This window comes from Pristiophorus japonicus, unplaced genomic scaffold (genome assembly GCF_044704955.1).
Source record: "Pristiophorus japonicus isolate sPriJap1 unplaced genomic scaffold, sPriJap1.hap1 HAP1_SCAFFOLD_917, whole genome shotgun sequence".
Lineage (NCBI taxonomy): Eukaryota > Metazoa > Chordata > Chondrichthyes > Pristiophoridae > Pristiophorus > Pristiophorus japonicus.
The window spans coordinates 86,408-110,005 of record NW_027254843.1 but is presented as its reverse complement, the minus strand read 5'-3'; the positions used below and the strand labels follow the sequence as shown (position 1 = coordinate 110,005).

The window sequence follows — 23,598 nt, the reverse complement described above, 5'->3', positions numbered from 1 at the left end:
CTCCCCGGCCCTCTGTGTGAAGAACAGAGATAGTTCCGAGGCTCTCGCCGTTTAGCAACCGGTCGGTGTGAGATTTCTCGGAGGCCTGGCGATTCGATCGTCTGACTGAGCGGGGCAAGGCTGGGGTGGGGAAGGGGTTAACGGACCGATGGATCTTGGCCGTCTGTTTCCCCTCCCCCACCCTCCGCTCTCCTCCCATTGGCTTCCCGTTGGTCACCTGCTCCAGATCCGCTTGCATTGCAGTTTGGTCATTTGTGTGTGTGTGTGTGTGTGATCGCGCGAGAGCCAGGACTTGTCTCCTTTCTCCTCACCCCCCCCCCTGCCCCCGACCGACCGACCGACAGGATAGAGAGCCCCCAATCGGCCAGCCCTCACTGCGAGGGTGAGTATCAATTTCTCTCCACCGTTTCCCCACCCCCCCACCAGCTCCGCTCCCAGGGCTGGGGGCAGTCTCGTCGGGAGGCGGTGAGCACTGCTGGCTTGGTTTGTGTCGAGTCATTGGGAGGGGAGAGTGAGTCAGACAGGGAGAGACAGAGAGACGGAGAGCAAGAGAGAGGGGGGGGAGAAAGAGAGAGAGACAGAGGGAGAGAGAGAGAGAGAGAGGCAGAGACAGAGAGAGTGAGAAAGAGAGAGAGAGATTGAGAGAGTGAGAGAGAGGCAGAGAGAGAGAGAGAGAGAGAGACAGAGGCAGAGAGAGAAGCAAAGAGAGAGAGAGAGAGAGAGCGAGAGAGAGGCAGAGAGAGAGAGAGAGAGAGAGAGAGGCAGAGGCAGAGAGAGAGAGAGGCAGAGAGAGAGAGAGAGACAGAGGCAGAGAGAGAGAGAGAGACAGAGAGAGAGAGAGAGACAGCGAGAGAGAGAGAAAAACAGAGAGAGAGAGAGAGAGAGAGACAGAGGCAGAGAGAGAGAGAGACAGAGAGAGAGAGAGAGAGAGAGACAGAGAGAGAGAGAGAGAGAGAGAGAGAGAGAGCGAGAGAGAGAGAGAGAGAGAAACAGAGAGAGAGAGAGAGAGAGAGAGAGAGAGAGCGAGAGAGCGAGAGAGAGAGTGTGATAGAGGCAGTGTTGGAGAGGTGGAGGGTGATCGTGTACAGAGAGCAGGGAAGAGGCCCGGACAATCCCAGAGCTGAGTTGCCGATTTGGGTCAGTGTGACCCCGAGCCACCCACACACGGATCGGGCAGAGCCCGGGGGCTGTAATGGGTCTTGGTGGTCAGGCCTGGTCTTGGTGGAGGGAGGGAAGTGGGATTCACACAGGGTCCAGCTTCAGCCCACAGGCAGCGGGGAACAGGAGCAGGGGCACAGGCTGACTTCCTGTCTGCCTGGCGAATTGGGCAAGAGGGCATGGGCTGGAGCCGGTGGGGGCAGCCTCGAGCAGAGAGCTGGCAAGGGAGGGCACGCGGGGATGGGGCCCGGAGGCCTCGGCCAGTAGCGTGTCCCCACAAGCAACGCTACTCCGAACCGACAGTCTCGCTGTATTGAGGCCAAGAGCCTGGGCCAGGGTTGGCCAAAAGCTTGGGCCGAGGTTGGACAAGAGCCTGATCCTCGGTTGGCCAAAAGCCTGGGCCTAGGTGAGCTGACAGTTTGGGCCTAGTTTGGCCAAAATCCTGGGCCGTGGTTGGACAAGCGCCTGGGCCTAAATTGGCCATAAACCTGAGCCTAGGTGAGCTGACAGTTTGGGCCTAGGTTGGCCAAAAGCCTGGGCCTAGGTTGGACAAGCGCCTGGGCCTAAATTGGCCAAAAGCCTGGCCCTCGGTGATCTGACAGTTTGGGCCTAGGTTGGCCAAAAGCCTGGGCCTAGGTTGGACAAGCGCCTGGGCCTAAATTGGCCAAAAGCCTGGCCCTCGGTGATCTGACAGTTTGGGCCTAGGTTGGCCAAAAGCCTGGGCCTAGGTTGCCCAGGACCCTTGGCCTACTTTGCCTGACAGACTGGGCCCTAACTCAGCCTAGCTCTCGGCCGCCTTTCACCCTGAAGCCATCCTGAACAGTGTGCTCTGACTTCCACAGCCACAGCGACCCGCAGAGTCGAGGCGCAGAACAGGGGGCGAGCGGCGGCTCGACACTTCCTTCCCGATTTTAACCCGTCCCCGACTGTGGCTCCTGGCACAGCCGGGGGGAGCCCAGGAACCGGCATGAGCAACATGCAGAGATCCAGTCACACGTACAAGGTAAATCCACACCGTCGGGAGGAGAAAGGGCAAAGAGAAGCAGAGGGAGATATCGTGCCCTGGGAGTGTTTGATGGGACAGTGTAGAGGGAGCTTTACTCTATATCTAACCCCCTGTACCTGCCCTGGGAGTGTTTGATGGGACAGTGTAGAGGGAGCTTTACTCTATATCTAACCCCCTGTACCTGCCCTGGGAGTGTTTGATGGGACAGTGTAGAGGGAGCTTTACTCTATATCTAACCCCCTGTACCTGCCCTGGGAGTGTTTGATGGGACAGTGTAGAGGGAGCTTTACTCTGTATCTAACCCCCTGTACCTGCCCTGGGAGTGTTTGATGGGACAGTGTAGAGGGAGCTTTACTCTGTATCTAACCCCGTGCTGTACCTGTCCTGGGAGTGTTTGATGGGACAGTGTAGAGGGAGCTTTACTCTGTATCTAACCCCCTGTACCTGTCCTGGGAGTGTTTGATGGGACAGTGTAGAGGGAGCTTTACTCTGTATCTAACCCCCTGTACCTGTCCTGGGAGTGGTTGATGGGACAGTGTAGAGGGAGCTTTACTCTGTATCTAACCCCATGCTGTACCTGCCCTGGGGGTGTTTGATGGGACAGTGTAGAGGGAGCTTTACTCTGTATCTAACCTCCTGTACCTGCTCTGGGAGTGTTTGATGGGACAGTGTAGAGGGAGCTTTACTCTGTATCTAACCCCCTGTACCTGCCCTGGGGGTGTTTGATGGGACAGTGTAGAGGGAGCTTTACTCTGTATCTAACCCCCTGTACCTGCCCTGGGAGTGTTTGATGGGATAGTGTAGAGGGAGCTTTACTCTGTATCTAACCCCCTGTACCTGCCCTGGGAGTGTTTGATGGGACAGTGTAGAGGGAGCTTTACTCTGTATCTAACCCCGTGTACCTGCCCTGGGAGTGTTTGATGGGACAGTGTAGAGGGAGCTTTACTCTGTCTCTAACCCCCTGTACCTGCCCTGGGAGTGGTTGATGGGACAGTGGGATAAGTTTGGCGATTGATACAGGGCTATGGGGAAAGAGCGAGGTCGTGGGATTAATTGAGGTGTGAATTGGCTAGGATAGATTGGCGAATGATACTTAAGGGGTTGACTGTGGATGGGCAATGGCCGACATTTAGAGACCGCATGGATGAATTAGAACAATTGTACATTCCTGTCTGGCGTAAAAATAAAAAAGGGAAGGTGGCTCAACCGTGGCTATCTAGGGAAATCAGGGATAGTATTAAAGCCAAGGAAGTGGCATACAAATTGGCCAGAAATAGCAGAGAACCTGGGGACTGGGAGAAATTTAGAACTCAGCAGAGGAGGACAAAGGATTTGATTAGGGCAGGGAAAATGGAGTACGAGAAGAAGCTTGCAGGGAACATTAAGGCGAATTGCAAAAGTTTCTATAGGTATGTAAAGAGAAAAAGGTTAGTAAAGACAAACGTAGGTCCCCTGCAGTCAGAATCAGGGGAAGTCATAACGGGGAACAAAGAAATGGCAGACCAATTGAACAAGTACTTTGGTTCGGTATTCACTAAGGAGGATACAAACAACCTTCCAGATATAAAAGGGGTCAGAGGGTCTAGTAAGGAGGGGGAACTGAGGGAAATCTTTATTAGTCGGGAAATTGTGTTGGGGAAATTGATGGGATTGAAGGCCGATAAATCCCCAGGGCCTGATAGTCTGCATCCCAGAGTACTTAAGGAGGTGGCCTTGGAAATAGTGGATGCATTGACAGTCATTTTCCAACATTCCATTGACTCTGGATCAGTTCCTATGGAGTGGAGGGTAGCCAATGTAACCCCACTTTTTAAAAAAGGAGGGAGAGAGAAAACAGGGAATTATAGACCGGTCAGCCTGACCTCAGTAGTGGGTAAAATGATGGAATCAATTATTAAGGATGTCATAGCAGTGCATTTGGAAAATGGTGACATGATAGGTCCAAGTCAGCATGGATTTGTGAAAGGAAAATCATGCTTGACAAATCTTCTGGAATTTTTTGAGGATGTTTCCAGTAAAGTGGACAAGGGAGAACCAGTGGATGTGGTGTATTTGGACTTTCAGAAGGCTTTCGACAAGGTCCCACACAAGAGATTAATGTGCAAAGTTAAAGCACATGGGATTGGGGGTAGTGTGCTGTCATGGATTGAGAACTGGTTGTCAGACAGGAAGGAAAGAGTAGGAGTAAATGGGTACTTTTCAGAATGGCAGGCAGTGACTAGTGGGGTACCGCAAGGTTCTGTGCTGGGACCCCAGTTGTTTACATTGTACATTAATGATTTAGGCGAGGGGATTAAATGTAGTATCTCCAAATTTGCGGATGACACTAAGTTGGGTGGCAGTGTGAGCTGCGAGGAGGATGCTATGAGGCTGCAGAGTGACTTGGATAGGTTAGGTGAGTGGGCAAATGCATGGCAGATGAAGTATAATGTGGATAAATGTGAGGTTATCCACTTTGGTGGTAAAAACAGAGAGACAGACTATTATCTGAATGGTGACAGATTAGGAAAAGGGGAGGTGCAACGAGACCTGGGTGTCATGGTACATCAGTCATTGAAGGTTGGCATGCAGGTACAGCAGGCAGTTAAGAAAGCAAATGGCATGTTGGCCTTCATAGCGAGGGGATTTGAGTACAGGGGCAGGGAGATGTTGCTACAGTTGTACAGGGCCTTGGTGAGGCCACACCTGGAGTATTGTGTACAGTTTTGGTCTCCTAACCTGAGGAAGGACATTCTTGCTATTGAGGGAGTGCAGCGAAGGTTCACCAGACTGATTCCCGGGATGGCGGGACTGACATATCAAGAAAGACTGGATCAACTGGGCTTGTATTCACTGGAGTTCAGAAGAGTGAGAGGGGACCTCATAGAAACGTTTAAAATTCTGACGGGTTTGGACAGGTTGGATGCAGGAAGAATGTTTCCAATGTTGGGGAAGTCCAGAACCAGGGGTCACAGTCTAAGGATAAGGGGTAAGCCATTTAGGACCGAGATGAGGAAAAACTTCTTCACCCAGAGAGTGGTGAACCTGTGGAATTCTCTACCACAGAAAGTAGTTGAGGCCAATTCACTAAATATATTCAAAAGGGAGTTAGATGAAGTCCTTACTACTCGGGGGATCAAGGGTGAGAAAGCAGGAAGGGGGTACTGAAGTTTCATGTTCAGCCATGAACTCATTGAATGGCGGTGCAGGCTAGAAGGGCTGAATGGCCTACTCCTGCACCTATTTTCTATGTTTCTATGTTTCTATTAGTTTGGGGATTGATACAGGGTTATGGGGAGAGAGCGGGGCAGTGTGATAAGTTTGGGGATTGATACAGGGCTATGGGGAGAGAGCGGGGCAGTGGGATTAGTTTGGGGATTGATACAGGCTCATGGGGTGAGAGTGGGGCAGTGGGATTAGTTTGGGGATTGATACAGGGCTATGGGGAGAGAGCGGGGCAGTGGGATTAGTTTGGGATTTATACAGGGCTATGGGGAGAGAGCGGGCCAGTGGGATTAGTTTGAGGATTGATACAGGACTATGGGGAGAGAGCGGGGCAGTGGGATTAGTTTGGGGATTGATACAGGGCTATGGGGAGAGATCGGGGCAGTGGGATTAGTTTGGGACTGAAACAGGGCCATGGGGAGAGAGTGGGGCAGTGGGATTAGTTTGGGGATTGATACAGGACTATGGGGAGAGAGCAGGGCTGTGGGATTAGTTTGGGATTGATACAGGGCTATGGGGAGAGAGCGGGGCAGTGGGATTAGTTTGAGGATTGAAACAGGGCTACGGGGAGAGAGCGGGGCTGTGGGATTAGTTTGGGATTGATACAGGACTATGTGGAGAGAGCGGGGCAGTGGGTTTAGTTTGGGGATTGATGCAGGACTATGGGGAGAGAGCGGGGCAGTGGGATTAGTTTGGGAATTGATACATGTCTGTGGCGAGAGAGCGGGGCAGTGGGATTAGTTTGGGGATTGATACAGGGCTACGGGGAGAGAGCGGGGCTGTGGGATTAGTTTGGGATTGATACAGGACTATGTGGAGAGAGCGGGGCTGTGGGATTAGTTTGGGATTGATACAGGACTATGGGGAGAGAGCGCGGCTGTGGGATTAGTTTGGGGATTGATACAGGACTATGTGGAGAGAGCGGGGCAGTGGGATTAGTTTGGGGATTGATACAGGGCTATGGGGAGAGAGCGCGGCTGTGGGATTAGTTTGGGGATTGATACACGGCTATGGGGAGAGAGCGGGGCAGTGGGATTAGTTTGGGGATTGATACAGGACTATGGGGAGAGAGCGGGGCTGTGGGATTAGTTTGGGATTGATACAGGACTATGTGGAGAGAGCGGGGCTGTGGGATTAGTTTGGGATTGATACAGGACTATGTGGAGAGAGCGGGGCAGTGGGATTAGTTTGGGGATTGATACAGGGCTATGGGGAGAGAGCGCGGCTGTGGGATTAGTTTGAAGATTGATACAGGACTATGGGGAGAGAGCGGGGCAGTGGATTAGTTTGGGGATTGATACAGGACTATGGGGAGAGAGCGGGGCAGTGGATTAGTTTGGGGATTGATACAGGGCTATGGGGAGAGATCGGGGCAGTGGGATTAGTTTGGGACTGAAACAGGGCCATGGGGAGAGAGTGGGGCAGTGGGATTAGTTTGGGGATTGATACAGGACTATGGGGAGAGAGCAGGGCTGTGGGATTAGTTTGGGATTGATACAGGGCTATGGGGAGAGAGCGGGGCAGTGGGATTAGTTTGAGGATTGAAACAGGGCTACGGGGAGAGAGCGGGGCTGTGGGATTAGTTTGGGATTGATACAGGACTATGTGGAGAGAGCGGGGTAGTGGGATTAGTTTGGGGATTGATACAGGGCTATGGGGAGAGAGCGGGGCAGTGGGATTAGTTTGGGATTGATACAGGACTATGAGGACAGAGCGGGGCTGTGGGATTAGTTTGGGGATTGATACAGGGCTATGGGGAGAGAGCGGGGCTGTGGGATTAGTTTGGGATTGATACAGGACTATGTGGAGAGAGCGGGGCAGTGGGATTAGTTTGGGGATTGATACAGGGCTATGGGGAGAGAGCGCGGCTGTGGGATTAGTTTGAAGATTGATACAGGACTATGGGGAGAGAGCGGGGCAGTGGGATTAGTTTGGGAATTGATACATGTCTGTGGCGAGAGAGCGGGGCAGTGGGATTAGTTTGGGGATTGATACAGGACTATGGGGAGTGAGCGGGGCAGTGGGATTAGTTTGGGGATTGATACACGGCTATGGGGAGAGAGCGGGGCAGTGGGATTAGTTTGGGGATTGATACAGGGCTATGGGGAGAGAGCGGGGCTGTGGGATTAGTTTGGGATTGATACAGGACTATGTGGAGAGAGCGGGGCAGTGGGATTAGTTTGGGGATTGATACAGGACTATGGGGAGAGAGCGGGGCAGTGGGATTAGTTTGGGGATTGATACAGGATTCTGGGGACAGAGCGAGGCAGTGGGATTAGTTTGGGATTGATACAGGGCTATGGGGAGCGAGTGGGGCAGTGGGATTAGTTTGAGCATTGATACCGGGCTATGGGGAGAGAGCAGGGCAGTGGGATTAGTTTTGGGATTGATACAGGGCTATGGGGAGAGAGCGGGGCTGTGGGATTAGTTTGGGATTGATACAGGACTATGTGGAGAGAGCGGGGCAGTGGGATTAGTTTGGGGATTGATACAGGGCTATGGGGAGGGAGCGCGGCTGTGGGATTAGTTTGGGGATTGATACAGGACTATGGGGAGAGAGTGGGGCAGTGGGATTAGTTTAGGGATTGATACAGGTCTATGGGGAGAGAGCGGGGCAGTGGGATTAGTTTTGGGGATTGATACAGGACTCTGGGGAGAGAGCGAGGCAGTGTGATTAGTTTGGGGATTGATACAGGATTCTGGGGACAGAGCGAGGCAGTGGGATTAGTTTGGGGATTGATACAGGACTATGGGGAGAGAGCGGGGCAGTGGGATTAGTTTGGGAATTGATACAGGGCTGTGGCGAGAGAGCGGCTCAGTAGGATTAGTTTGGGGATTGATACAGGGCTATGGGGAGAGAGCGGGGCAGTGGGATTAGTTTGGGGTTGATACAGGACTATGGGGAGAGAGCGGGGCAGTGGGATTAGTTTGAGGATTGATACAGGGCTATGGGGAGAGAGCAGGGCAGTGGGATTAGTTTGAGGATTGATACAGGGCTATGGGGAGAGAGCAGGGCAGTGGGATTAGTTTGGGGATTGATACAGGGCTATGGGGAGAGCGCGGGGCAGTGGGATTAGTTTGGGGATTGATACAGGACTATGGGGAGAGAGCGGGGCAGTGGGATTAGTTTGAGGATTGATACAGGGCTATGGAGAGAGAGCGGGGCAGTGGGATTAGTTTGGGATTGATACAGTGCTATAGGGAGAGAGTGGGGCAGTGGGATTAGTTTAGGGATTGATACAGGTCTATGGGGAGAGAGCGGGGCAGTGGGATTAGTTTTGGGGATTGATACAGGACTCTGGGGAGAGAGCGAGGCAGTGTGATTAGTTTGGGGATTGATACAGGACTATGGGGAGGGAGCGGGGCAGTGGGATTAGTTTGGGGATTGATACAGGATTCTGGGGACAGAGCGAGGCAGTGGGGTTAGTTTGGGGATTGATACAGGACTATGGGGAGAGAGCGGGGCAGTGGGATTAGTTTGTGGATTGATACAGGGCTATGGGGAGAGAGCGGGGCAGTGGGATTAGTTTGGGGATCGATACAGGACTATGGGTAGAGAGCGAGGCAGTGGGATTAGTTTGGGGATTGATACAGGCTATGGGGAGAGAGCGGGGCAGTGGGATCAGTTTGAGGATTGATACAGGGCTATGGGGAGAGAGCGGGGCAGTGGGATTAGTTTGGGGATTGATACAGGACTATGGGGAGAGAGCGGGGCAGTGGGATTAGTTTGGGGATTGATACAGGACTATGGGGAGAGAGCGGGGCAGTGGGTTTAGTTTTGGGGATTGATACAGGACTATGGGGAGAGATCAGGGCAGTGGGATTAGTTTGGGAATTGATACAGGGCTGTGGCGAGAGAGCGGGTCAGTAGGATTAGTTTGGGGATTGATACAGGACTATGGGGAGAGAGCGGAGCAGTGGGATTAGTTTGGGGATTGATACAGGACTATGGGGAGAGAGCGGGGCATTGGGATTAGTTTGGGGATTGATACAGGGCTATGGGGAGAGCGCGGGGCTGTGGGTTTAGTTTGGGGATTGATACAGGTCTATGGGGAGAGAGCGGGGCAGTGGGATTAGTTTGGGATTGATACAGGGCTATGGGGAGAGAGCGGGGCAGTGGGATTAGTTTGGGGATTGATACAGGGCTATGGGGAGAGAGCGGGGCTGTGGGTTTAGTTTGGGGATTGATACAGGTCTATGGGGAGAGAGCGGGGCAGTGGGATTAGTTTGGGATTGATACAGGGCTATGGGGAGAGAGCGGGGCAGTGGGATTAGTTTGGGGATTGATACAGGACTATGGGGAGAGAGCGGGGCAGTGGAATTAGTTTGGGATTGATACAGGGCTATGGGGAGAGAGCGGGGCAGTGGGATTAGTTTGGGATTGATACAGGGCTATGGGGAGAGAGCGGGGCAGTGGGATTAATTTGGGATTGATACAGGGCTATGGGGAGAAAGCGGGGCAGTGGGATTAGTTTGGGGATTGATACAGGACTATGGGGAGAGAGCGGGGCAGTGGGATTAGTTTGGGGATTGATAAAGGACTATGGGGAGAGAGCAGGGCAGTGGCATTAGTTTGGAGATTGATACAGGACTATGGGGAGAGAGCAGGGCAGTGGGATTAGTTTGGGAATAGATACAGGGCTGTGGCGAGAGAGCGCGTCAGTAGGAATAGTTTGAGGATTGATGCAGGACTATGGGGAGAGAGCGGGGCAGTGGAATTAGTTTGGGATTGATACAGGACTATGGGGAGAGAGCGGGGCAGTGGGATTAGTTTGGGGATTGATACAGGACTATGGGGAGAGAGCGGAGCAGTGGGATTAGTTTGGGGATTGATACAGGACTATGGGGAGAGAGCGGGTCAGTGGGATTAGTTTGGGGATTGATACAGGACTATGGGGAGAGAGCGGGGCAGTGGGATTAGTTTGGGGATTGATACAGGACTATGGGGAGAGAGCGGAGCAGTGGGATTAGTTTGGGGATTGATACAGGACTATGGGGAGAGAGCGGAGCAGTGGGATTAGTTTGGGGATTGATACAGGACTATGGGGAGAGAGTGGGGCAGTGGGATTAGTTTGGGGATTGATACAGGACTATGGGGAGAGAGTGGGGCAGTGGGATTAGTTTGAGATTGATACAGGACTATGGGGAGAGAGCGGGGCAGTGGGATTAGTTTGAGATTGATACAGGACTATGGGGAGAGAGCGGGGCAGTGGGATCCAACACCGCCTCCAGTGCACCAGTGCAACCTTCGGCCGCCTGAGGAAAAGAGTGTTTGAAATCCAGACCCTCAAATCCACCACCCAGCTCATGGTCTACAGGGCTGTAGTGATACCCAGCCTCCTGTATGGCTCAGAGACGTGGACCATGTACAGTAGGTATCTCACCCCCAGCACCCAGCTCATGGTCTACAGGACTGTAGTAATACCCACCCTCCTGTATGGCTCAGAGACGTGGACCATGTAAAGCAGGTACCTCACCCTCAGCACCCAGCTCATGGTCTACAGGGCTGTAGTAATACCCGCCCTCCTGTATGGCTCAGAGACATGGACCATGTACAGTAGGTATCTCACCCCCAGCACCCAGCTCATGGTCTACAGGGCTGTAGTAATACCCGCCCTCCTGTATGGCTCAGAGACGTGGACCATGTACAGTAGGTATCTCACCCCCAGCACCCAGCTCATGGTCTACAGGGCTGTAGTGATACCCACCCTCCTGTATGGCTCAGAGACATGGACCATGTACAGTAGGTATCTCACCCCCAGCACCCAGCTCATGGTCTACAGGGCTGTAGTGATACCCACCCTCCTGTATGGCTCAGAGACATGGACCATGTACAGTAGGTATCTCACCCCCAGCACCCAGCTCATGGTCTACAGGGCTGTAGTGATACCCGCCCTCCTGTATGGCTCAGAGACGTGGACCATGTACAGTAGGTACCTCAAGTCGCTGGAGAAATACCACCAACGCTGTCTCCGCAAGATCCTGCAAATCCCCCGGGAGGACAGACGCACCAACGTTAGCGTCCTCGACCAGGCCCAACATCCCCAGCATCGAAGCACTGACCACACTCGACCAGCTCCGCTGGGCAGGGCCACATTGTCCGCACGCCCCCAGACACGAGACTCCCAAAGCGAGCGCTCTACTCGGAACTCCTTCACGGGCAAACGAGCCAAAGGTGGGCAGAGAAAACGTTACAAGGGACCACACCTCCCTGATAAAGTGCAACATCCCCACCCACACCTGGGAGTCCCCGGCCCAAAGACCAGTCCGCCCTAAGTGGAGGAAGTGCATCCGGGAGGGCGCTGAGCACCTCGAGTCTCGTCGCCGAGAGCACGCAGAAAGCAAGCGCAGGCAGCGGAAGGAGCGTGCGGCAAACCAGTCCCACCCTCCCCTTCCCTCAACGTCTATCTGTCCCACCCTGTGACAGGGACTGTGGTTCCCGTATTGGACTGTTCAGCCACCCGAGAACTCGTGTTCGAGTGGGAGCAAGTCTTCCTCGATTCCGAGATCTGCTTATGATGATGACACAAGACTTGCTGTCCTTGACGGAAATACTTTGCGAGGACTTTGCGTCAGTCTTCACCCTTGAAGATGACGCTGAAATATTCGAGGTTAACGATACTGGTCTTACTGCTAGTAACATTAATATTAACATTAAATGTTTTAGAAGGATTTACGATCTCAAAAATAGATGGGAGCACGAAAGTGGGTAGATATCTATCCGAGGATCCACCGGGAGATAAGAACATAAGAATTAGGAACAGGAGTAGGCCATCTAGCCCCTCGAGCCTGCTCCGCCATTCAATCAGATCATGGCTGATCTGGCCGTGGACTCAGCTCCACTTACCCGCCCGCTCCCCATAACCCTTAATTCCCTTATTGGTTAAAAATCTATCTATCTGTGACTTGAATACATTCAATGAGCTAGCCTCAACTGCTTCATTGGGCAGAGAATTCCACAGATTCACAACCCTCTGGGAGAAGAAATTCCTTCTCAACTCGGTTTTAAATTGGCTCCCCCGTATTTTGAGGCTGTGCCCCCTAGTTCTAGTCTCCCCGACCAGTGGAAACAACCTCTCTGCCTCTATCTTGTCTATCCCTTTCATTATTTTAAATGTTTCTGTAAGATCACCCCTCATCCTTCTGAACTCCAACGAGTAAAGACCCAGTCTACTCAATCTATCATCATAAGGTAACCCCCCTCATCTCCGGAATCAGCCGAGTGAATCGTCTCTGTACCCCCTCCAAAGCCAGTATATCCTTCCTTAAGTAAGGTGACCAAAACTGCACGCAGTACTCCAGGTGCGGCCTCACCAATACCCTGTACAGTTGCAGCAGGACCTCCCTGCTTTTGTACTCCATCCTTCTCGCGATGAAGGCCAACATTCCATTCGCCTTCCCGATTCCCTGCTGCACCTGCAAACTAACTCTGGGACGTTTGCTGTACCGGACCCTGGTCTGTGTATTTAGTAGCTCAGTGCACGTGTGGAATCACCCTCCTGCACCAGCTCGCACGGTTTCTTGCCAGAAGTACCGAGGGCCCAGGGGCAGCCCGCACTGTGCGATGCATGCACGCACTGGGTCCGTGCAGCAGAGCTGATCTCCAGACGTCCTGGTTAACCCCTTGCCACTGGACCAAGACCTCGCTCTGTCAAGCCCCGTGTGGTGGCTGGTGTGCAACGGTCACCCCACGTTAAAAAAAACCCACGCACAGGTATCTTCCACCCTTCAGGATCCAGAATATCAGGTCCTTCATTGAAACACCGGTGAACTCACCCATTTTTGGCGTCGACATTCTCATTTCGAGGGACTGCCTACAGTGATAAAACTCTAGAATGTTTGGAAGGAGGCTAATGCAGTCCTCATTTTTAAAATAGGTGATGACGCAGACTCGGGTAACTATAGGCCCATCATTTTAACATCAGTAATCGGTCAGATGCTTGAAAGAATCATAAGGGATGCAACATATGAATACTTGAATAGGGAGGGGCATATTCTGGACATTCAACATTACTTCATTAATCAGATGATGTCTCACAAACCTAATGGTATTGTTTGAAAAAGTTACAAAGTTGGTACAAAATTTGGCCGATGGAGTATAATGTGGGAAAGTGTGAGGTCATGCACTTGGGCAGAAAATAAATCAAAGAGCAAGTTATTATTTAAATGGAGAAAGATTACAAAGTGCTGCAGTACAGTGGGACCTGGGGGTTACTTGTACATGAAACACAAAAGGTTAGTATGCAGGTACAGCAAGTGATCAGGAAGGGCCAATGGTATCTTGGCCTTTATTGCAAAGGGGATGGAGTATAAAAGCAGGGAAGTCTTGCTCCAGTTACACAGGGTATTGGTGAGGCCACACCTGGAGTGCTGCGTGCAGTTTTGCTCTCCGTATTTACGAAAGGATACACTTTGCTTTGGAGGCAGTTCAGAGAAGGTTCACTCGGTTGATTCCGGAGATGAGGGGGTTGACTTATGAGGAAAGGTTGAGGAGGTTGGGCCTCTACACATTGGAGTTCAGAAGAATGAGAGGTGATCTTATCGAAACGTATCAGATTATGAGGGGGCTCGACAAGGTGGATGCAGAGAGGATGTTTCCACTGATGGGGGAGACTAGAACTAGGGGGCATGGTCTTAGAATAAGGGGCCGCCCATTTAAAACTGAGATGAGGAGGAATTTCTTCTCTCAGAGGGTTGTAAATCTGTGGAACTCGCTGCCTCAGAGAGCTGTGGAAGCCGGGACATTGAATATATTTAAGACAGAGATAGACAGTTCCTTAACCGATAAGGGGGCGGGCAGGGAAGTGGAGCTGGGTCCATGATTGGATCAGCCACGATGGTATTAAATGGCGGAGCAGGCTCGAGGGGCCGAATGGCCCACTCCTGCTCCTATTTCTTATGTTCTGATGGGGGATGAGGGAAGCCAAGCTGACATTGTCTACTTAGATTTCCAAAAAGCTGTTGATGAGTTACCGCACAAGCAGCTTTTCTCTAAGATCGGAGGCTCTGGTATTAGTGGAGATATATTGAGTTGGATCTGGCTGGCAGGACGCAGGCAAAGAGCAGTTACAGATGGATTTGGGTCAGTCACCAGTGGTGTCCTGCAGGGATCAGTGTTGGGACCACTGCTTTGTATTAATGGTCTGGATTCAGGGGTTGATGGCTGAATTTGCGGACGATACCAAGATCTGTGCGAGTGCTATAACTGTACAAGGGACTCGTCTGGTTCAGGCAGATCTTAGTGTCTTGGGAGACTGGGTCAAAGGTGGAAAATGATGAATAACTTCGATAAAATCAGTTAGCCTAAAATGTGTCGTTGGGAAAATGTTGGAGTCCATTATTAAAGAAGCAGGAGCGGGACATTTGGAAAAGCAAAATTCGGTCAGGCAGAGTCAGCCTGGATTTATGAAAGGGAAGTCATCTTTGACAAATTTGCTTTAATTCTTTGAGGATGTAATGAACAGGGTGGATAAAGGGGAACCAGTGGATGTGGTGTATTGGGACTTCCAGAAGGCATTTGACAAGGTACCACATAAAAGGTTATTGCACAAAAGTTCCCGGGGTTAGGGGTAATATATTGGCATGGATAGAGGATTGGTTAACTAACAGAGAGTCGGTATAAATGGTTCATTCTCGGGTTGGCAATCAGTGACAACAAAAATATATTCCAGTGAAAAAGAAGGGCGGCAAGAGAAGGGATAACCAGCCGTGGATAACCAAGGAAATAAAGGAAAGTATCAAATCAAAGACCAATGCGTATAAGGTGGCCAAGGTTAGTGGGAAACTAGAGGATTGGGAACATTTTAAGCAACAGCAAAGAATGACTAAAAAAGCAATAAAGAAAGGAAAGATAGATTACGAAGGTAAACTTGCACAAAACATTAAAAACAGATAGTAAAAGCTTTTACAGATATATAAAACGGAAAAGAATGACTAATGTAAATGTTGGTCCCTTAGAAGATGCGAAGGGGGATTTAATAATGGGAAATGTGGAAATGGCTGAGACCTTAAACAATTATTTTGCTTCGGTCTTCACAGTGGAAGACACAAAAACCATGCCAAAATTTGCAGGTCACATGAATGTGGGAAGGGAGGACCTTGAGACAATCACTATCACTAGTGGGGTAGTGCTGGACAGGCTAATGGGACTCAAGGTAGACAAGTCCCCTGGTCCTGATGAAATGCATCCCAGGGTATTAAAAGAGATGGCGGAAGTTATAGCAGATGCATTCGTTATAATGTACCAAAATTCTCTGGACTCTGGGGAGGTACCAGCGGATTGGAAAGCAGCTAATGTAACATCTCTGTTTAAAAAAGGGGGCAGACAAAAGGCAGGTAACTATAGGCCGGTTAGTTTAACATCTGTAGTGGGGAAATGCTTGAAACTACCATTAAGGAAGAAATAGCGGGACATCTAGATAGGAATGCGGAGTCAGAGGAAATGTATTAGCATGGATAGAGAATTGGCTGGCGAACAGAAAGCAGAGAGTCGGGATAAATGGGTCCTTTTCCGGTTGGAAATCGGTGGTTAGTGGTGTGCCACAGGGATCGGTGCTGGGACCACAACTGTTTACAATATGCATAGATGACCTGGAAGAGGGGACAGAGTGTAGTGTTACAAAATTTGCAGATGACACAAAGATTAGTGGGAAAGTGGGTTGTGTAGAGGACACAGAGAGGCTGCAAGGAGATTTGGATAGGTTAAGCGAATGGGCTAAGGTTTGGCAGATGGAATACAATGTCGGAAAGTGTGAGGTCATCCACCTTGGGAAAAAAAACAGTAAAAGGGAATATTATTTGAATGGGGAGAAATTACAACATGCTGAGGTGCAGAGGGACCTGGGGGTCCTTGTGCATGAATCCCAAAAAGTTAGTTTGCAGGTGCAGCAGGTAATCAGGAAGGCGAATGGGATGTTGACCTTCATTGCGAGAGGGATGGAGTACAAAAGCAGGGAGGTCCTGCTGCAACTGTACAGGGTATTGGTAAGGCCGCACCTGGAGTACTGCATGCAGTTTTGGTCACCTTACTTAAGGAAGGATATACTAGCCTTGGAGGGGGTACAGAGACGATTCACTAGGCAGATTCCGGAGATGAGGGGGTTACCTTATGATGATAGATTGAGTAGACTGGGTCTTTACTCGTTGGAGTTCAGAAGGATGAGGGGTGATCTTATAGAAACATTTAAAATAATGAAAGGGATAGACAAGATCGAGGCAGAGAGGTTGTTTCCACTGGTCGGGGAGACTAGAACTAGGGGAACAGCCTCAAAATACAGAGGAGCCAATTTAAAACCGAGTTGAGAAGGAATTTCTTCTCCCAGAGGGTTGTGAATCTGTGGAATTCTCTGCCCAGGGAAGCAGTTGAGGCTAGCTCATTGAATGTGTTCAAGTCACAGATAGATAGATTTTTAACCAATAAGGGAATTAAGGGTTACGGGGAGCGGGCGGGTAAGTGGAGCTGAGTCCACGGCCAGATCAGCCATGATCTTGTTGAATGGCGGAGCAGGCTCGAGGGGCTAGATGGCCTACTCCTGTTCCTAATTCTTATGTTCTTATGACTCATGGGGTGCCGCAGGGATCAGTGCTGGGGCCCCAACTATTTACAATCTATATTAACGACTTGGAAGAAGGGACCGAGTGTAACGTAGCCAAGTTTGCTGACGATACAAAGATGGGAGGAAAAGCAATGTGTGAGGAGGACACAAAATCTGCAAAGTGATATAGACAGGCTCAGTGAGTGGGCAAAAATTTGGTAGTTTGAGTATAATGTGGGAAAGTGTGAGGTCATCCACTTCGGCAGAAATAATATAAAAGCAAGTTATTATTTAAATGGAGAAAGATTGCAAAGTGCTGCAGTACAGCGGGACCTGGGGGTTACTTGTACATGAAACACAAAAGGTTAGTATGCAGGTACAGCAAGTGATCAGGAAGGGCCAATGGTATCTTGGCCTTTATTGTAAAGGGGATGGAGTATAAAAGCAGGGAAGTCTTGCTCCAGTTATACAGGGTATTGGTGAGGCCACACCTGGAGTACTGCGTGCAGTTTTGCTCTCCGTATTTAAGCAAGGATATACTTTGCTTTGGAGGCAGTTCAGAGAAGGTTCACTCGGTTGATTCCGGGGATGAGGGGGTTGACTTATGAGGAAAGGTTGCCGCGAAGGAGTCCCGAGTACAGCGCTTGCTTTGGGAGTCTCGTGTCTGGGGCATGCGGACAATGTTGCCCCGCCCAGCAGAGCTGGTCGAGTGTGGTCAGTGCTTCAATGCTGGGGATGTTGGGCCTGGTCGAGGACGCTAACGTTGGTGCGTCTGTCCTCCCGGGAGATTTGCAGGATCTTGCGGAGACAGCGTTGGTGATATTTCTCCAGCGACTTGAGGTGTCTACTGTACATGGTCCATGTCTCTTGAGCCATACACGAGGACGGGTATCAAGGTATGGCAATTCCTACAGGGCTGTAGTGATACCCGCCCTCCTGTATGGCTCAGAGACATGGACCATGTACAGTAGGTATCTCACCCCCAGCACCCAGCTCATGGTCTACAGGGCTGTAGTGATACCCGCCCTCCTGTATGGCTCAGAGACGTGGACCATGTACAGTAGGTATCTCACCCCCAGCACCCAGCTCATGGTCTACAGGGCTGTAGTGATACCCACCCTCCTGTATAGCTCAGAGACAGGGACCATGTACAGTAGGTATCTCACCCCCAGCACATGGTCTACAGTGCTGTAGTGATACCCGCCCTCCTGTATGGCTCAGAGACATGGACCATGTACAGTAGGTATCTCACCCCCAGCACCCAGCTCATGGTCTACAGGGCTGTAGTGATACCCGCCCTCCTGTATGGCTCAGAGACAGGGACCATGTACAGTAGGTATCTCACCCCCAGCACATGGTCTACAGTGCTGTAGTGATACCTGCCCTCCTGTATGGCTCAGAGACATGGACCATGTACAGTAGACACCTCAAGTCGCTGGAGAAATATCACCAACGCTGTCTCCGCAAGATCCTGCAAATCCCCCGGGAGGACAGACGCACCAACGTTAGCGTCCTCGACCAGGCCCAACATCCCCAGCATTGAAGCACTGACCACACTCGACCAGCTCTGCTGGGCGGGGCCACATTGTCCGCATGCCCCAGACACGAGACTCCCAAAGCAAGCGCTCTACTCGGAACTCCTTCACGGGCAAGCGAGCCAAAGGTGGGCAGAGGAAACGTTACAAGGGACCACACCTCCCTGATAAAGTGCAACATCCCCACCGACACCTGGGAGTCCCTGGCCCAAAGACCAGTCCGCCCTAAGTGGAGGAAGTGCATCCGGGAGGGCGCTGAGCACCTCGAGACAGGCACTTTGCAATCTTTCGACATTTAAATAATAACTTGCTCTTTGATTTTTTTCTGCCAAAGTGCATGACCTCACACTTTCCCACATTATACTCCATCGGCCAAATTTTTGCCCACTCACTGAGCCTGTCTATGTCCTTTTGCAGATTTTGTGTCCTCCTCACACATTGCTTTTCCTCCCATCTTTGTATCGTCGGCAAACTTGGCTACGTTACACTCAGTCCCTTCTTCCAAGTCGTTAATATAGATTGTAAATAGCTGGGGTCCCAGCACTGATCCCTGCGGCAACCCACTAGTTACTGATCGCCAACCCGAGAATGAACCATTTATCCCGACTCTCTGTTCTCTTGTTAGTTAGCCAATCCTCTATCCATGTTAATATATTACCCCCAGGTCCATGAACTTTTATCTTGTGCAGTAACCTATTGTGTGGCACCTTGTCAAATGCCTTCTGGAAATCCAAATACACCACATCCACTGGTTCCCCTTTATCCACCCTGTTTGTTACATCCTCAAAGAACTCCAGCAAATTTGTCAAACATGACTTCCCTTCATAAATCCATGCTGAGTCTGCCTGACCGAATTTTGCTTTTCCAAATGTCCTGCTACTGCTTCTTTAATAACGGACTCCAACATTTTCCCGACCACAGATGTTCGGCTAACTGCTCTATCGTTTCCTGCTTTCTGTCTGCCTCCTTTTTTAAATAGAGGGGCAGTTTTCCAATCCGCTGGAACCGCCCCAGAATCCAGGGAATTTTGGTCAATTACAACCAATGCATCCACTATTCCTGCCGCTACTTCTCTTAAGACCCTCGGATGTAAGCCATCAGGTCCAGGGGCTTTATCTGCCTTTAATCCCATTATCTTACTGAGTACCACATCCTTAGTGATTTTGAATGTGTTAAGTTCCTCCCCCCTGGTAAGCCCCTTGACTATCCACTGTTGTGGTATTGTTAGTGTCCTCTACCGAAAAGACTGATACAAAATATTGTAGGCAGTTCAGAGAAGGTTCACTCGGTTGATCCGGGGATGAGGGGGTTGACTTATGAGGAAAGGTTGAGGAGGTTGGGACTCTACTCATTGGAATTCAGAAGAATGAGAGGTGATCTTATCGAAACGTATCAGATTATGAGGGGGCTCGACAAGGTGGATGCAGAGAGGATGTTCCCACTGATGGGGGAGACTAGAACTAGGGGGCATGGTCTTAGAATAAGGGGCCGCCCATTTAAAACTGAGATGAGGAGGAATTTCTTCTCTCAGAGGGTTGTAAATCTGTGGAACTCGCTGCCTCAGAGAGCTGTGGAAGCCGGGACATTGAATATATTTAAGACAGAGATAGACAGTTCCTTAACCGATAAGGGGGCGGGCAGGGAAGTGGAGCTGGGTCCATGATGTTCTTATGTACCAACATACGGTCATTGGCGGGACAGGTAGAGACCATCAGTCTGTCCCACATAATCGCCATACCTTGATACCCGGCCTCCTGTACACCGCCTCCAGTGCGCCAGTGCAGCCTTCGGCCGCCTGAGGAAAAGTGTTTGAAGACCAGGCCCTCAAATCCACCACCGAGCTCATGGTCTACAGGGCTGCAGTAATACCCGCCCTCCTGTATGGCTCAGAGACATGGACCATGTACAGTAGGTATCTCACCCCCAGCACATGGTCTACAGGGCTGTAGTAATACCCACCCTCCTGTATGGCTCAGAGACATGGACCATGTACAGTCGGTATCTCACCCCCAGTACACAGCTCATGGTCTACAGGGCTGCAGTGATACCCACCCTCCTGTATGGCTCAGAGACATGGACCATGTACAGTCGGTATCTCACCCCCAGTACACAGCTCATGGTCTACAGGGCTGTAGTAATACCCACCCTCCTGTATGGCCCAGTGACATGGACCATGTACAGTAGGTATCTCACCCCCAGCACCCAGCTCATGGTCTACAGGGCTGTAGTGATACCCACCTCCTGTATGGCCCAGAGACATGGACCGTGTACAGTAGGTATCTCACCCCCAGGACCCAGCTCATGGTCTACAGGGCTGTAGTGATACCCGCCCTCCTGTATGGCTCAGAGACATGGACCATGTACAGTAGGTATCTCACCCCCAGCACCCAGCTCATGGTCTACAGGGCTGTAGTGATACCCGCCCTCCTGTATGGCCCAGAGACATGGACCATGTACAGTAGGCATCTCACCCCCAGCACCCAGCTCATGGTCTACAGGGCTGTAGTGATACCCACCCTCCTGTATGGCCCAGAGACATCGACCATGTACAGTAGGTATCTCACCCCCAGCACCCAGCTCATGGTCTACAGGGCTGTAGTGATACCTGCCCTCCTGTATGGCCCAGAGACATGGACCACGTACAGTAGGTATCTCACCCCCAGCACCCAGCTCATGGTCTACAGGGCTGTAGTAATACCCACCCTCCTGTATGGCTCAGAGACATGGACCATGTACAGTAGGTATCTCACCCCCAGCACCCAGCTCATGGTCTACAGGGCTGTAGTGATACCCGCCCTCCTGTATGGCCCAGAGACACGGACCATGTACAGTAGGTATCTCACCCCCAGCACCCAGCTCATGGTCTACAGGGCTGTAGTAATACCCACCCTCCTGTATGGCTCAGAGACATGGACCATGTACAGTAGGTATCTCACCCCCAGCACCCAGCTCATGGTCTACAGGGCTGTAGTGATACCCGCCCTCTGTATGGCTCAGAGACATGGACCATGTACAGTTGGCACATAAGAAATAGGAGCAGGAGTGGGCCATTCGGCCCCTCGAGCCTGCTCCGCCATTTAATACGATCATGGACTCAGCCCCTTCTTCATCGTCAATATGGACTGTAAATAGTTGGGGCCCCAGCACTGATCCCTGCGGCACCCCACTTCAAATTGTGAATATAGACTGTCTCTCTCCTCCCTCACCCCCAGGCCAAGAAGGAGTCGGGGAGCACAGCGCTGAGCGACGACGAGCTGATCCAGCTGACAGTGCGCGACCTGAACCAGCACCTGCGGGGCCTGTCCAAGGAGGAGGTGGCGCGGCTCAAGCAGCGGCGGCGGACGCTGAAGAACCGGGGCTACGCGGCCAGCTGCCGGGAGAAGCGGGTGTCGCAGCGTGACGACCTGGAGCAGCAGCGCACGGCCCTGGCCGCCGAGGTGGACGGGCTGGCCCGCGAGAACTCCAGCATGAAGGGCGAGCTGGACTCGCTGCGGGCCCGCTACCTGGCCCTGCAGACTTTCGCCCGCTCGGTGGGGCGGGAGCCCCTGGTGCCCACCCGGGTGGCCACGACTGGGGTCATCACCATCGTCAAGTCTGAGCCGCAGAAGGCCGATGCGTGATCCGGGGGGTGGGGGGTGACTTCACTGGGGGGGGGCTATCGGGGAGAGACAGAGGAGGGACTGGCACTGGGGAGGGGCATTGCTGGGGAGGGTCTGTTGTTTGCTATAGACGGGCGCTGGGGAGGGGGTCTAGGGACACACAATCTCCGCTGGGGAGGGTCTGTTGTTTGCTACGGACGGGTGCTGGGGAGGGGGTCTAGAGACACACAATCTCCGCTGGGGAGGGTCTGTTGTTTGCTACGGACGGGTGCTGGGGAGGGGGTCTAGGGACACACAATCTCCGCTGGGGAGGGTATGTTGTTTGCTATAGACGGGTGCTGGGGAGGGGGTCTAGGGACACACAATCTCCGCTGGGGAGGGTCTGTTGTTTGCTACGGACGGGTGCTGGGGAGGGGGTCTAGGGACACACAATCTCCGCTGGGGAGGGTCTGTTGTTTGCTACGGACGGGTGCTGGGGAGGGGGTCTAGGGACACACAATCTCCGCTGGGGAGGGTCTGTTGTTTGCTATAGACGGGCGCTGGGGAGGGGGTCTAGAGACACACAATCTCCGCTGGGGAGGGTCTGTTGTTTGCTATAGACGGGTGCTGGGGAGGGGGTCTAGGGACACACAATCTCCGCTGGGGAGGGTCTGTTGTTTGCTATAGACGGGCGCTGGGGAGGGGGTCTAGGGACGCAGAATCTCCGCTGGGGAGGGGGCAGGGTCTGGGGTCACTGCGGAGCAGACAAGGGGTGCAGAGTATCCGCTGGGGAGGGGACAGGGGAGCTTTGCTGAGGAACTGGGGGGGGGGGGGGGGGAGGGGAGGAAGACACCGTTGCTCAGAAGCGCGGGCTGGGTCGGGGTCACATCAGTGGACCCGGGGGAGGGGTTCTTGGGTCATGACGTCTTGTGGGGTCGTGTTGCCAGGAGCTCCGCAGAAGGGCCCCGGGTCGAGCGTCCGCGGCGATATTCGACTGTGAGCGCCTCGCGACCAGACTCCCAACGCCAAGCAGGAGTGGTTGGGTGGGGAGCAGGAGCAGGGACCCACCAGGGTAAATCGGTCAGCCCTCCTACGCACTACAGGGACTCCCAACTTCGCACCCAGGCTGTCTCGGGGCCGGGGTCTAAGACATGGTTTACCCAGGTCTCTTGTCAATTTTTGTACCGAGTATCAATTTTGCCTTTGTGCCCGTTGACTAGTTCTGGGCACTTTCCCTCGCTCCCCACGCACTCGGGAGCGCTTGCAACCTTTTTCGTACACGTTGTGATTTTTGTCATGAACTCAATTTGTTACCTAGCCAAGGAGCTGATCGCTGTTGTAAATATACCGAGTGAAAATAAAGCTTTCTACTGTCCAGTTCTTTCATCCACCATTCCGTCACGGGGTCAGATACAGAGGAAAACTGCAACCGTATCGAACGCATTCTGGAAATCCAAATACATGACATCTACTGGGTCCCCCTTACCTATCCTGCTCATTACATCCTCAAAGAACTCCAGAAAATTTGCCAAACGTGATTTTCCTTTCATAAAGAGTAAAGTTACCTCTACTGTCCCAGCAAA

General features: G+C 51.9%; 1 protein-coding gene across 3 annotated transcripts; it reads left to right on the top strand.

Annotated features, from left to right (window-relative positions):
- The first annotated feature begins 230 nt into the window (after nucleotides 1–230).
- Nucleotides 231–22,064, top strand: LOC139257846 (transcription factor MafK-like). Of its 3 annotated transcripts, none has more exons than XM_070874644.1 (3): nucleotides 231–382; nucleotides 2,001–2,161; nucleotides 21,650–22,064. In XM_070874644.1, the coding sequence occupies exons 2-3, from the start codon at nucleotides 2,126–2,128 to the stop codon at nucleotides 22,055–22,057; spliced, it is 444 nt and encodes a 147-aa protein (XP_070730745.1). In that variant the 5' UTR covers nucleotides 231–382; nucleotides 2,001–2,125; the 3' UTR covers nucleotides 22,058–22,064. The 3 variants fall into 3 exon arrangements, with proteins under 3 accessions (XP_070730745.1, XP_070730747.1, XP_070730746.1); XM_070874646.1 differs by lacking the exon at nucleotides 231–382 and adding an exon at nucleotides 426–465; XM_070874645.1 differs by lacking the exon at nucleotides 231–382 and adding an exon at nucleotides 974–1,137.
- Nucleotides 22,065–23,598: the final 1,534 nt, after the last annotated feature.

Coding starts and splice junctions, on each gene's coding strand:
- LOC139257846 (XM_070874644.1), top strand. CDS start 2,126: ATGAGCAACATGCAGAGATCCAGTCACACGTACAAG. Junction 2,162..21,649: donor GATCCAGTCACACGTACAAG/GTAAATCCACAC, acceptor CCTCACCCCCAG/GCCAAGAAGGAGTCGGGGAG.